At 53.8% G+C, this 14250-nt stretch overlaps 5 protein-coding genes across 5 annotated transcripts; 4 read left to right on the top strand and 1 right to left on the bottom strand.

Moving 5' to 3' along the window:
* Positions 1-4: 4 nt before the first annotated feature.
* PUNSTDRAFT_42664 (uncharacterized protein) lies at positions 5-660 on the top strand (the record flags this gene model as incomplete). Its single annotated transcript, XM_007380855.1, is given in 3 exon segments — positions 5-31; positions 90-575; positions 595-660. 3 exon segments carry the CDS (start codon positions 5-7, stop codon positions 658-660), a joined length of 579 nt encoding a protein of 192 aa, XP_007380917.1.
* Positions 661-4371: 3711 nt separating this feature from the next.
* PUNSTDRAFT_111557 (OsmC-like protein) lies at positions 4372-5026 on the top strand (the record flags this gene model as incomplete). Its single annotated transcript, XM_007380854.1, has 5 exons — positions 4372-4392; positions 4459-4593; positions 4654-4675; positions 4728-4912; positions 4967-5026. 5 exons carry the CDS (start codon positions 4372-4374, stop codon positions 5024-5026), a joined length of 423 nt encoding a protein of 140 aa, XP_007380916.1.
* Positions 5027-5620: 594 nt separating this feature from the next.
* PUNSTDRAFT_50402 (OsmC-like protein) lies at positions 5621-6617 on the top strand. Its single transcript, XM_007380853.1, has 3 exons — positions 5621-5835; positions 5891-6050; positions 6109-6617. The coding sequence occupies exons 1-3, from the start codon at positions 5713-5715 to the stop codon at positions 6384-6386; spliced, it is 561 nt and encodes a 186-aa protein (XP_007380915.1). The 5' UTR covers positions 5621-5712; the 3' UTR covers positions 6387-6617.
* A 241-nt stretch (positions 6618-6858) lies between these two features.
* PUNSTDRAFT_124764 (carbohydrate esterase family 9 protein) lies at positions 6859-11100 on the top strand. Its single transcript, XM_007380852.1, has 17 exons — positions 6859-7325; positions 7390-7675; positions 7739-7904; positions 7963-7974; positions 8027-8078; positions 8136-8331; positions 8399-8426; positions 8483-8542; positions 8601-8640; positions 8698-8807; positions 8864-8986; positions 9042-9636; positions 9693-9969; positions 10026-10246; positions 10304-10378; positions 10431-10838; positions 11018-11100. The coding sequence occupies exons 1-16, from the start codon at positions 6958-6960 to the stop codon at positions 10681-10683; spliced, it is 2862 nt and encodes a 953-aa protein (XP_007380914.1). The 5' UTR covers positions 6859-6957; the 3' UTR covers positions 10684-10838; positions 11018-11100.
* Positions 11101-11820: 720 nt separating this feature from the next.
* PUNSTDRAFT_124763 (uncharacterized protein) lies at positions 11821-14177 on the bottom strand. The gene is made up of 5 exons (XM_007380851.1): positions 13400-14177; positions 13135-13342; positions 12894-13079; positions 12092-12829; positions 11821-12027 (listed from the first exon to the last, which is right to left on the bottom strand). Exons 1-5 carry the CDS (start codon positions 13775-13777, stop codon positions 11984-11986), a joined length of 1554 nt encoding a protein of 517 aa, XP_007380913.1. The 5' UTR covers positions 13778-14177; the 3' UTR covers positions 11821-11983.
* Between the last annotated feature and the right edge of the window lie 73 nt (positions 14178-14250).

Raw genomic sequence — 14250 nt, 5'->3', positions numbered from 1 at the left:
CGTCATGACCGGCAGCGTCTTGATTACCAACGTATGTTGGATATCACTGTCATACTCTAACCTTCTTGACCCTGCTCACAACGTTGCAGGACTCGAACACGTACTCTGTGTCCATTGTCATCCACAACGCGGCCTGCATTACCTCCGGCGTTCCATACGCCGACTTCAACCTCATCCCGGTTACGCCCAAGAGCGTTTACCAGAAGAGCGGCAACTCCAGCCTCAGCCCTCAGGTGGCGGGCAGCATCACCGCTGCTCCCGCCGGGTTCTTCTCCCGTGACCCTTCGGACATCAACGTCGAGGGTCTGATCGCGTACACGGTCCCTGGCGTCGACGCCACCACCGACTCCTACAACCTGGTGGTGTACTTTGCCAGTATCAAGACGGCCACCGGCGGATACACGACCGTTGGGTTCGTGAACACGAAGACGCCGATCGACGAGGAGCTGCTGACGCAGATGAGCGCTACACCGTCGACCACGTACAAGACCACCGCGTCTTCGAGGCCGATGACGGTCGGCGGAAAGTCTTACACCTTCCAGGCGAGTATGGTTTCATTGCCGCAGTCGCCTCAGGTCCTTATCCTAAATACAGGCTTCCGTCAAAGGATTGGTCGTGGGCGACTACGGCTATGCGGTTGATGTCACCTTCTCGACCTGAATGCTGCCCGTGCGCCGTGGCGAATGTCTGGATACGCTGTGAATCCGGCGCTACATACTGAGATCAATGTATACGCGCGGAATGTCCTGGAGGTGTCGATGTATATGCACGGCCGCCCTGTAGCTAGTGTATCGCGTCACTTTCAATTATAACGGTTTTGATTCTTGGCATCACGCTAGTCGTATCATATTGGCGGGTTATCGTCCCGACTCCCCCGAAGGTGGGAGTTGGCTGTTGCACTGGGAGTTGTCACAGTGACAAGGGCTGTGACCCAGCCAAAGCGTGATGAAAGCGTGACAGAGCGTGATTCCGCCAGTGCGGGCGCCTAAATTGCGATGGACGCAGCAGCGTGACTTTTGAAGACGTGGGAAGGCTGACATAAGTGATGAGTATCAGTGCCGGAATCTGATTGATCACATTGCCGAGATGCCGTGATTTGATTCCCAGTGATCGTGTGAGACTTGAGTCAGTTACGTAAGTCTATTGGGGCCTGCGTTGGGCTTATGTAAGGAAATGACACTTTCCAAAATTGGGCAAGGCTGGGCGCTCATGAAGCCCACGTGCATTGTGTCATTCCCATGCATTGTGTCATTGTTCCCACTCGGCATAAGTTTGCAGATGACCACGGGCCTTCCCTGCTTCTGCACAACTGGCCCACCCTAATCCCGGCCACCCACTGTGTGAAAGCTGTGCTGCCGCACACAGTGGCGGGCAACATCAAGCTCACCTGGTCGAGTCTCAGCCTGTGGAGGACAGAAGTAAAGTGACTTGAATTGTAACACATAGACAGCTCTGTATAGCCACAATAGATGGCTATGCAATCACAATCATATGCTAGGATGTCTGAATGGATGGAGTCCTGTCTGTGGTTCTTGCTGGAATCAAATAGGTATTTGATTCTCACATGCATCAAATAGGCATATGATTCCCATATGCCTGAAACAGCTTGTGGCTGTGCCAGTGCCTATCTCAACACTCCCCCTGGCTTAGATGGTAGGCACATAAGTGTAATGAGGTGCTTAGGTGCAGCCATGGGGAAGGCAATCCTCAGTGTAATGATTGTCCCATGGTGTAGTGGTTTAATACATGCACTTTTTTCAGATGGTCCAGGGTTCAATCCCCAGTGTCTGCAGGCACATACGGCAGATTGTGAGTGTACCGATATGAGTGGCAATGCGAACTCATGCACGGCGCCTGCTGCGCTGCCTGTAGTCACCAGGAGGACAATTATTAGGGGATTCAATGCCATACATGATGCTACTTAGAGGTTATGTGAAGACACAACCTAGTTGTTGTCTGATCTTCAGGAACTTCTCATGTCCCAAGTTCTTTGTGAACATGTCAGTATGGCTCTCAGAATCTTCAATATAGAGCAGCTCAAGCTCCTTGTTGCCATGCTCATGAATAAAGTGATATAGCACATCAATGTGTTTGGAGCAGGGTTCAGTAACCATCTTAGATGCATTAAGTATCAATCCTTGGTTATCACTGCAGATGGATTATTGGTCAAACCGGTACCCCAGCTCCATGAACAAAGCTCTTATCCAGAGCATTTGACAATTACAATCAGCGAGTACCATATACTCAGCTTCTGTAGATCATAGTGCAACAGTTTCTGTGCTCATGATGTCTAGGAGACTATGCTGTTTGCCAATTTAATGAAGCACCCTGTGATAGACCATCTTTTGTCCCAAGAGAGATCCACTGCCCTTATGTCACATGCAGTCTCTGACCCATCTCCAACAATCAACTGTCAGACCTACAGCTCTGAGAAGTCAGATATCACATGTTCCAGTTCTCCGGCGACTCAACATCCCAGTAGTCCTTGATGCATCACGGATTCAACTCCAATGTTCATCAGCTTCTCCACCCTTATTATCTATCTTTAGTATTGCTTTCTCCACGTACCCTCTGGATCCCCAGACTGAACTTGTCCTGACTCCCCCGAAGGTAGGTGTTGGCTGTTGCACTGGGAGTTGTCACAGTGACGGGGCTGTAACCCTGCCAAAGCGTGATGAAAGCGTGATGAAGTGTGATTCCGCCACTGCAGGCGTTTAAATTGCAATGGACGCAGCAGCGTGACATTTGAAACAGTGGGAAAACTGACATAAGTGTTGAGTATCAGTGCTGGAATCTGATTGATCACATTGCCGAGATGCCGTGCTTGGATTCATGGTGATCATGCGAGACTTGAGTCAGTTACATAAGTGTATTGGAGCCGCATTTGGGCTTATGTAAGTAAATGACACTTTCCAAACTTGGGCAAGGCCGAGCGCCCATGGAAGTCCACATGCATTGCGTCATCGTTCCCACTTGGCATACAGTGTAATGGCACTCCTTGATGCACCCTCACTCCTTGATAGCAAACAGGGATTACACATAAACGACGAACTTTCATACCACAAGAAGAATTCAGCAGGTAGATGCATATATGTTGATTCTAGATCTGAAATATCTTCCAGATCGAGTCATTTCCCGATTTTTTAAAAATCAAGCATTGTTGAAATCAGGCTGTTTTGTGTGTTGATGGTATGATGCATGACCGATTGCGCACCTATTACTTACCTGATTGCAAGTAAAGCTCATAGTCATATATATATAGTTGTATACTCCATTTTTCATTAATGACCCAAGTGTATCCATCCATGAGAGTGGCCTATAGGACACCCTGAAGAGTTAGAGGAGGTCGGCCACAGCGCATGACATGCCTGGCTGAGTGTGGAAGCTTACCGGAGTAAGCCAGTGTTGTGATGAGCTGTATCAGGTGCGAAGACACTGCCACTGCATCAACAAACAAAATTCATTGTTCACCAACCTTTTTCTCGATTTGTCTGTCCTTAATGAGTCTCTCATCGATTTCACTCAAGAAAACTGCTACAGTATACCTCAAGTAACTGAAAGATACCCAGGTAGTCAGATAGCAGAAAAGTTTTATGTGGGAAGTGCAGGAGTGCCGCATTTCTGGCTGCATCAAGGAATGCCATTACACTGTACATCTGCAGATGACCCCAGGCCTTTCCTGCTGCTGCACGACTGGCCCGCCCTAATCCTGACTGTCTACAATGTGTGCAATTTAAATCTCGAGCCGTGCACGCTCTTCTTACAGCTGCAACACGCAAAACCTACAACACGTGCATACTCTTTGCCTACGACCTGGACACGTTGTTGTTTGACGTGCTGGACAACTCCCGAGGGAAGGGATGCACTCAAAGCCTTCCCTTTGTGACAGAAGTATTATTTTGTATGTAAAATAAGTATGTAACATCATAAAGAATGGATTATTGTACAGTTATCTCCGTAGCGCACTACAATATTGTACAACCATTTCCGTAGTGTACTATACTTGCACTTTACATTAGTGCACTTGAGAATCTTGAGTGGCCAGGGGGGGGGGAGTCGGGGACGGCGCTTGGCGCCAGCTTACCCACGTGGTATGATGACCTTCGCCAAGGTATTGAACGACTATTACCCGATTTGGACATCGGCCGTCCCGATCTGGAGGCGTCGATCTATGCGTTCATGAGGTCACCATGTCCAAGCGGACATCATCATAAGAACAACCAACAGTAGCACCAGGGAGACATTTCCACTTCAACCTCCTCGCCCTCCCCTAGTCCCCGTTCAAGTATGTTTTCTGCGTCTAGCAGGAGTTCGTTGATGTTTCGACCGAGGATGGGCGTAAGTGTTTGCCAGGGACCCAGACGAAATGTCATGACATTGCGCGATCACAAAGTGAGCAATGAAAATGCTTGAACTCAGAGGTCTTTTCTCGCTCATCGACGACGTTCTTGCCCGCAGTACACTGCACATGCAACAGCAGAAGGCCAGGGGCGTAACGGCCGAGTCAAATCCGACGACGACGACGGACTCTCCTTACGCCTTGCCATGCCAAAGTCGTTAGGTGGAAAGGGCGACGGACAGAATCCGGAGCAGGTACGCCGCGCAACCGCGGCTTTGAGGATTGCAGCGCGACTGACACTCATCTGACGATAGTTGTTTGCGATGGGTTACGCGGGTGCGTAGTAGCTCCTCAACGTCACGGCTGAGACCGAATTCTGCGCATTCAGCCTGCTTCCTGAGCGCGTTACAGCTCGTGGCCGGCCAGCGAGGGCAGTCAGAGTCAGCAAAGAACGCGAAGGTCCATGCCCAAGTCCATATGGGGCAGCCCGAAGCTGGAGAAGGATACGGTTTGGAAGTGCACATTCAGGTGGAAGGAGTCGAGGATAAGGATTTGATACAGGCGGGGCACGAGGTGCGTTTCCGTTGGGTGTGTCACGGCTGAGGCGCTTACCTGGCTTCGAACTAGGCGTGTCCGTATAGCAGGGCACTGAAGCATGGCGCCGTAGTCAAGGTGTCAAAGCAATAAAGCAGCATGGATCCTCATGCGTTCGCAATCGACTATTATCGTACGCCTCTTTCGTCGATAACGGCGGCTTATACGTCACACCACGAACGCGAGTTACAACATCGATCCTGCTTTCAGCATGGCAGTGCGTCGGGTTAAGTTCATGCCCGCGTTGGAGTCTCGAAGTTTGGAGTGCTGGTTGCAAGGGACCGCTTACGGAGTCGCTACACTGACGCATCCAGGGCTCTATCGATTTTCATCGGCGGCGTCGAAGCTGGCGTCGGGATTTCCCAAAAAGAAGACGACCGGGGTTCCCGAAGACGATGACATGGTCCAGGAACAAGGCGTCCTACAATGAGGTGAGGTCCGAGTCGCGCGGAAGAAAACATTGCCACGTGCCGGCATCCCGGCGCGCCCGCTATTGGCTCCGACTGCGTGGCGTTGCCCTAACTGTTGCTCCAACTGGTCAACCGCTCTGCCCGCAGCCAAGAAATGGGGTCCATGACACCCCACTCTGACGTATGACTGCGACCGATGAATTCTTATAAGCCGCAGACGGGCGCTCTGGGGAGGTTCCAGAACTACAACCAATCTCACATCCAACCTCACACCTTTTTTCTCTCGATTTTCTGCCTCTCTGTTACGACCCGTTACGACCTACAACTACCTTACGACGTCGCCTATTTACTCCATAAACGACCATAATCATGTATTCTACCCTTGCTCTCCTTCGCCCCGCCACTCGTGTCGCTACCGCTGCCTCCAGTGTGCGCTCTCTGGCCCATGCGTCTGGTGCGCAACCTGCGCCGGTCATGCTTAGGGATCAAATCGTGCGTTACCGGTGACCAGTTTCTTGGATTTTACTAACTCTTCTTCTGCCTCCAGTTTTTTGCCAAAGCTACGGCTGACGGTCCCGGACGCGAAGGTCACATCTTCGCGAACGGCGACTCAGAACCGTTGAATCTCAATATGGCCATCCCCAAGATGATGGGTGGTAAAGGACACGGTCAGAACCCGGAGAAGCTCTTCGCTTCGGGTTATGCTTGTACGTTCATTGCCACCACCTTCTGAATGTGAACTCTAATAACGGTCTTCTCGCGCAGCTTGCTTCCTCGGCGCGTTACAAATGGCCGCGGCGAGTTTCGGCAAGCCCGAGCTCGGCGAGAAGGCCAAAGTGCATGCCAAGGTCGTGCTCGGGCACCCTGACCCCGCTGCTCTGCCCGGCCCGCAAGACACCAAGCTCGGCGAGGGCCTTGGCCTCGGCGTCGAGCTGATAGTAGAAGGCATCAAGGACGACCGGATCATCAAGGCTGCGCATGAGTTCTGCCCGTATTCGAGGCTCATGCAGCATGGCGGCGACGTTTCAATCAAGACGCTCTAAAGAAGCTCTCCCGAGTCCGAAAAGGATGATTTTCACCCAAGCTGTACGATTGCGATTTTGGGGTCGATTATGCCATTGGACGCTATCCTTCTATTATTCCTCTCATAATACCCTGTGACCGATGTGCCCTCGCGAACTCGCTCGTTGGCAGATAACCAGATAACCAAATGTATGATGTGTATCCATACTGCACCGATGCTGTGTACCCTTGTATAACATGGTGTACGAGTAACAAATTATACTCCCGCTGGAACACCGGGCTCTGGAAAGTCGAACGCGGCCCGCGGCCCGCGGCCGGTAATCCGGTGAAGGATGGGCAATGGTCGAGATCGCTAGCTGCAGTGTACTCTTGACTGTCATCTTGGAGCGCCCGTCACCGCGATCACCGCAGCGCTGTGTTGCGATCACGTGTGATGCCATTTCGACATGGAAAGATCGGCACACTCGCATGTCTATGTGTGCCTACTGAACCGCATGCTCCCTTGAACACGACCAGGCATATATACCGAGGCACTTCAGCGGCGCATCCCAACATTCGACGAGGAGTTCTGTCCGAGGGGATCTCGGCTATATGGGCAACTTGAAGTCGTCGCTACCGCGGGGGGCTTCCCACAGACCTGGACCAAGGACCAATGGTCGCAGGGTCTGGCATTTCGCAGCGCTCTCTCTACTGGCCTTAGCTGCAATCAATCTGTACTTTGCTACAGATTTGCTTGGCTCGCCGAACGAGTGGCAAAACGTCCCGCGAAATGCTCCGGAAATCCTTGCGCGCTGCCGGACGCTGCAACTGAAGCCCGGCCCCGAACGCGACTTCTTCTACCGCGCGGAGTCGGACCGATTCGTCGAGGGCACGAAGCCCGTGCTCCTGCGGAATGCGACGATATGGACGGGGGAGCAGAACGGGACGGAAGTGTTCCGGGGCAACGTGCTAATGTCCAAGTGAGTGGTCTCCATCCCCTCGCGCTCTCGTGCACAGAGTTGAGACATGCCGTGGCGTATATAGAGGCATGATCAAAGCCGTCGGACACGTCGGAACTACCTTTTCCATGCTCCCGCCGGGCGACTACAAGGATCTCGTGGTTGTCGACCTTGATGGCGCATGGCTCACACCGGGCATCGTCGACTTGCACTCGCACATCGGCGACGGACCGTCGCCCGTGCTTTCGGGTTCCGAAGACTACGGTTCGCCACACGGCCCCATCGTGGCCTGGCTCCGCGCGCTCGACGGGTTGAACACGCACGACGACTCCTACCCACTGTCTATCGCGGGAGGAGTAACCACGGCATTAGTATGTCCTTCGGTCATATTCTGTTACAATGCGTCGAAACCTTATGGCCGGATCTTTTCTCAGGTCCTCCCTGGCTCGGGAAATGCCATCGGTGGCCAGGGCTTCCCTATCAAGCTCCGCAAGACGGCAGAACGCACGCCAACGTCGATGCTGCTGGAGCCGCCATATCAGATCAACGGAACGCTACCGCCTGGACGCCCCAGATGGCGACACATGAAGCACGCATGCGGTTCGAGCATTAGTTCTTCTCTAATTCCCCGTGTCTGGAGCTGACCTTGCTTCCACAGGAGAGAACCCGAGTAAGCAATAATGTTGACTACGCCCGATATTGTTCATGAAACGAGTTTTCAGGCTCGCAGTATCATCAGACCCGCATGGATACAATCTGGGCTTTCCGTCAGGCGTAAGTATCAGTTGGGTGATCGTGTTCACGCGGCTGATATATACCACGCCTTCTCAGATACGACAAGGCTCGTCAGATCAAGGAAGCTCAGGACGATTACTGCCACGCCGCCCTTCGAGGGCAGTGGTCCAGTCTTGCCGGTCGCGCCTTCCCAGACGAGCTGCAGTGGGAAGCAATGGTCGACATCCTGCGGGGCAAAGTCAAGGTGCAAGCGCATTGTTACGAGCCCGTGGACTTGGATGCCCTTGTCCGCGTACGTAGTCTTGGATTTTCTGGTGTTTCAGTCTTTCATTAATCCTTCGTTTCCTGGTATCGTGTAGATATCTAACGAATTCAAGTTCCCGATCGGTAAGGAGCAGCCGTTGTCGTTGGCAAGGGTGGTTTTCATGTTTTGCTCGCTGCAGCTGCGGTCCACCATGCCAGTTCTGCTTGGCTGGTACCCGACCTCCTGAAAGCATCATACGGTATGAATCATTCTCGGCATTCTTCCATCGTCTCCCTCATACCGTCAATCTCGTACAGAACACCCACCTGCTGTGGCGATGTTCGCTGCCAATTCCAGGTACGGCAGTGATCAAGGTTGATATCGCTGAGTATGTGATGACAATGTTCCAAACAGGTACAAACGGGAAGCATATCGCCATTCAGAATTCGGTCCACGCATCCTCGCCAATCATGGCCTCGATGTTGTCATGAAGTCCGACCACTCCGTCATGAACTCGCGGTATCGTACGTATACAGCGTTTCAAGATATGATCCACACGATGATTGACGTCTCCTTACAGTACTCTTCGAAGCCCAACAAGCGTTCTTCTACGGGCTTCCTGAAAACTTGGCCATCGCCTCCGTTACAAGCACTCCGGCTCGTATAGCGGGCCTGGATCACCGTGTCGGTTTCATCAAGCGAGGTTTGCCCTCCACCCGGTCTCTTGTATTCGGCAAGCTGAGGCTATTCTGTACCAGGATGGGACGCGGATGTCGTCGTCTGGGATTCGCACCCGCTGTCACTTGGCGCGACGCCGAAGCAAGTCTACATCGACGGCATTCCACAGCTCGCCGATCCTCAAGTAGTGCCCAAACCCGACCCTTTCCAAGTCACGCCCGAGGTGCCTAATTTCGACGATGACGTGAAGGAAGCGCTCGAATACGACGGTCTTCCGCCGCTCCGACCGCGACAGTCAAAGCGCGTCATGTTCATCAACGTCTCGAACGCATACACGCGTAGCGGCTCCGCGATCACCGAGGCGTTCTCAGCTGATGGTGACGGTCTAGGCGTCGCGTTCGTCGAAAACGGGCGATTGCTATGCATCGGCGCTGGCTGCCCCGCGTTCGCCGATATGGGCAATGTGGAGGTTGTTGACCTTCAGGGTGGCGCTATCCAGCCATCGCTCATCACGTACGGATCGCCATTAGGATTACTCGAGATGGAATCCGAGCGCTCAACCGCTGATGGTGCGGTACTCGACCCCTTGGTCGAGCGTGTGCCAGATATAGCGGGAGGCGATGGATCCGTCATAAGGGCGGTGGATGGTCTGGTGTTCGATACTCGCGATCAATGGTACGGTCTCTTGGCACAGACCTTCCCGGGTATTCACCTGTATACTGCGTGTTTAGGCACGCATACCGAGCGGGCGTAACGGCAGGCATAGCTTCACCGATTCACAGGTACTTCGCGAAGGGGTTGGGCACCGCGTTTTCCCTCGGCGCAGGTCACAAGCTCGAGGAAGGCGCTGTGCTTCAGGACATCGCTGCGTTGCATGTCGCCATCAATAACGGCTACGTTTTCGAAGCCGATGGGCCAAGCGTCAGCACCCAGATTGCGACGCTGCGACGTCTGCTTTTCGGACATGGGGAAGGTGATCTGGGTGCCCGCTTCCAGGAAGTCTCTGAGGTGCGCTGCGCCCGATTGAAGCCTCGGGACAGGTACTAAGAATAACGTTTTTCTAGGGAAGGATGACACTCGTCGTCGATGCCCAGAGCGCGGATATCATTGCTACATTATTGCGGCTTAAGGCAGATGTCGAAAAGCACACGGGCACGAGAATCAAGATGACGCTGAGCGGTGCTACTGAGGCTCATCTCCTCGCTAAGGAGATTGCTGAAGCGGGCGTCGGCGTCGTGCTCGTCCCTGTCAGGCCGTTCCCCTTCGTGTGGGAAACGAGAAGAGTGTGCGTATCGTGTAACCTTTACGCCCGCCCTCGCGATGCTGAAACCTTCTTTTACAGTCTTCCCGGCCCTCCTTTAACACCAAAAGGCCAAATAGGGACGCTGCTCGCTAATGGCGTCAAGGTCGGCATTGGGTGAGCATTCCTCTACCATAGGCATATTCGTCGGAGCTCATGACGCTGGTAGCATCATCGAAAAGTGGGAGGCGCGCAACACACGTTTTGACTTGGCCTGGGCGGCGCTGGAAGCCAACGGTACGATTTCAAGAGCCCAAGCGTTCGCGTTGGCGTCTTCCGACCTCGAGCAACTGCTCGGGGTGGATGCACACAATGCCATTGCCACCGACCACGTCGCTACCGTTGGGGGCGACTTACTATCCATGAACAGTAAGGTTGCTGGCGTGATATCGCCTCGCAAGGGCGTTGTGGATCTGTTTTGAGGCTTGACAGTCGGAATTTAATTGATAATTTATCGTGGCAATGGACAACGGGGATACAACATCAAAACAACACATGACTGAGAGCAACATTTCAATACAGTCAATTGATACAGCAATGCCTATTCAAGAGCACACCGCGTATAGTGAAGGAAGGCCTGGAAGAAAATGCATGAGCGCGGGTCGCAAAGGGTGCAAAATAGGAAGAGGGAGATATTTCAGTATTGCAGAAGTATAAAGTCCGCATAGCACTTGGCTTGGACTGTTGAGCTTGAATGTGACTTTTTGTTCATCACGAAAGGGGGAAAATATGACAGCATGCAGTTTTGCTGCTCACCTCACGCATCGCTCCGACCATGAACGAACTCGACACGCCTCCATGACATGCGAGCAACGCCTTCGATGTTGTGAGCGAATATCCTGACGAGAGCTTGTTAGCATACGGTATTTGACAGTCAAAGCAGAGTGCGTCAGTATTAGCATGGATGATCGTCAAAACATGTCCTTGAGACACGTTCAGGGCTTGACTTCTAGGTTGTTACATCCTCCGTGAGAAACAAGAAGTGAATCATTTGACTCACGATCGTATGTGCCTTCATGTGTGGAATCTAGGGAGAAGAGACGAAGAACGAGACATGGTGGATGTCATTGCGAGACCTCGCGCGCTCGCGAGAGAAAATAAAGGCAAGATCACGTGCTGCTCTCACGTTCACACGGGCAGGCAGGTGAATTTCGTCGACGACAAGTTCTGCCTTCAGCGCCGCGCCGGGTAGCTCTGAGCCTCTGCCCGTACGCACCCAAAGGAACCGACGAAGGGATCTCTTCCAAGCGCACGTCTCTATAAAGATGTGTACGCAGCGAGAGGCCAAACATTCGAGCAGGGTGGCTGTACAGTATCACTTACACAGGTGACCACAAATACCCAAGTAAATCTCCACCGCAACAAGCAGAGAGAACTCAAAGATGCAGGTGCTTATGAAGAGAACATCATGACATCACTGCACTGAGCTTGAATTACTTCAGGTTTGCGGTATAGCGCATATTGTTGTGTGCATAATACTGATATGTAATGTTATCTAATTTTTTGCTTTGTATTCAAGTATGCTTCTCTGAGTATGGCTTTCCGAGAGGTTTGAGAGAGATTGAGACGACGAGAGACGATGATGAGATATGGGTATTATGAGGAATCAGAATGAGCGACGAGAAGAATGAGAGATGATGATGGTAATGAGTGACTATGGACATGAAAGTCCGAAATGGAAACTGAGTCAAGTCCGAGAGACGAAGGCAGGGCCTCAGCCCTTTAGAAGTGCCGACTGAAGTTCATCGCCGGGCTCCGAGGTATGTCTGGAAGAGCGAACGCGACGACGGTCAGCCATTTGCTGAAACGTAGAATATGAGGGCGACTCACAAAACTGAACCGAAGACCGAGCCCGAGGGCGAGCGATGAACGACCCCGACCCGCCGTTCTCCTGCTCCATCACCTTGGACAGGCGCCGCGAGTGCCGGACACACTTGATGGGAGAACCGACCTCGCTCCTGTTCAGGAGCCCGGCGTCCACGTTCTCCGAAATCGCCGTCAGGGTCGTGTGCGCGGGGAGGCCCCCCGACGGCTCGGCGGTGTGGATGTCGGCGACGTGACCCGGGTAGACTTTCTTGGCGCGTGCGTAGGAGTCCCGCTCCTCGGCGTCGGCCTCGAGGCTCTTCTGCAAGTCGGCGATATCGTCCAGCATAGCCTGCATATCCCGCTGGCCCTCGCTGACACCGTCATCCACGGTCTCCTCGGTCGGCGCATCTTCCTCCTCCTCGAAATCGTCCATGCTCTTCTGCAAGCCGGCGATCTCGTCGTACGTGTCGCGGAGCGCCTGCTGGCCTTCGCTGAGGCCTTCGTCGTCGTGAGAGGCCGCCTGGGGGAGTTCGATCTCGGAGACCTCGGAATCGGACCGCAACGAGCGCCGCCCCTCGCCGTCCGTCTGACCGAAAAACAGCGGATCGCTCTTCAGCTGCTCGGCCCACTTCCGCCTCAAACGCGCCGACTCGATCACCATGTGCTTGTAGAGGCACTGTCGGTACAGGTCGTCCGGGTGCGGCACCTGCACGAACACGTTGAACACGCAGCCGTGGCGGCTCTCGCCGACGAAGTCCAAGCCTGCAGACGTGCGATGCTCGGTCAGCATGCTGTTCGTGCGTCGGCGACAGTTTGGACCACTCACTGCGAAGGAATCGCTCAGACTCGGTGAGCGCCTCCCACTCCTCGATCGGGGGCTGCAAGTGCTGGAACAGGAACGCGCCGTGGGTCTGCTCCCATTCGAGGCACTCGCGGAACTTTTCCGAATTCCCGTGTCGTCGCCGGAGCCTGTTGATGTCCTTCTGCTCCATCGGGCGCCATGCTTCGACGACTAGAGGAAAAACGTGAGCGTGGCGATCCAGGCATGTGCCAACGCAAAGAATTACCCCGCGGCAGGTGATCGCCGCTCCCAACGGCTGGAGAAGGTCTCTGAGTGGCCTGGTTCAGGGCGAGAGTATCTTCCTGACTGGCACGCAAATCCGCGGTGGCGCGCTCGCGACGGGGAGAGAAGCGGCGGCTGAAGGTAGCGATCTTGGAAAGAGCGGTGTTCATCGTGGATGATGTGCGTAGTGTGTGTAGCGTGCGGTGTAAAGACTGTGTACGCGAGGGTTAGGACCAGGAAGTACTGAGGCTCAGTGATCGAATGCTCGCCTCATTATATACACGTTGCGTTAGGAGTAGCGGAAGTAGCGGAGGCGGATAAGGCGGAGGAGATCGACGGCGGACGAGGCGGGAGCGGAAGACGAGGGCGGCTTTGCGTGAGGGAGATGGCGGGAGCACGATCGTGCTCTCGGCAGCTTCGTCCAACCTGTCCAACCTGTCCAACCCGTACAGCTTCAACTGTCTGAGCCGCCGGCCAGTACTTCGAGTCCCGCCAGCGTTGATCTTGAATTTGTTGCACCGTTCAACACCAGCGGTAGTGAAGCCACGAGCAGCAGTGACAGGGCACGCCAGGCCGAGCTTCCGTTCAGGCGTCGCGTCCGGCAGCCCCTGAACGTCGCGATGGCGGATTCTGATCCCGCCGCGCATTCCTCATTGGGCCGCCCCTGTTGATGTCGGAGTGCCTGCTTTAGAATATCCCGTCGTTTGGGCCCAACAGATATCCCAGGTACTGCGTGATGCTCGTCCGCATATGTCCACAAGCGCCGAAAGCGCGCTGTGCAATAAAGCTGATGACTCCGTATTGCGCGCGGTCCAGGAGTGTGTCCCTTTGTAATGGTGATCGTGTTCCGTTCGCGGCAGGGCCTGGTTATGTAGTCGCGTGTGTCCTCCAAGCCCGCTTGTGCTGCCATCTGAGTTGCACACCCAAGCAGCAATTCTCCCGTGGCGCACTGGCCGCCGATTTCAGTTACGACCAGAATGAGATAGAATGCACGGGCTTCCTAGTAATGCCCAGAATCCGGTTCCAGTGTCGAACAGAGGCGTAATGCTTGGTACTATCATCCGGCCATGCTTCAGCTTCATCCTATCCCGAAGTGGCAGGCTGCCAGGAGAGCGAACTC

Source organism: Punctularia strigosozonata, assembly GCF_000264995.1.
Source record: "Punctularia strigosozonata HHB-11173 SS5 unplaced genomic scaffold PUNSTscaffold_3, whole genome shotgun sequence".
NCBI classification, from domain to species: Eukaryota; Fungi; Basidiomycota; class Agaricomycetes; order Corticiales; family Punctulariaceae; genus Punctularia; species Punctularia strigosozonata.
The sequence above is the reverse complement of the archived record's forward strand: the minus strand, read 5'-3'. Positions and strand labels throughout refer to the sequence as shown.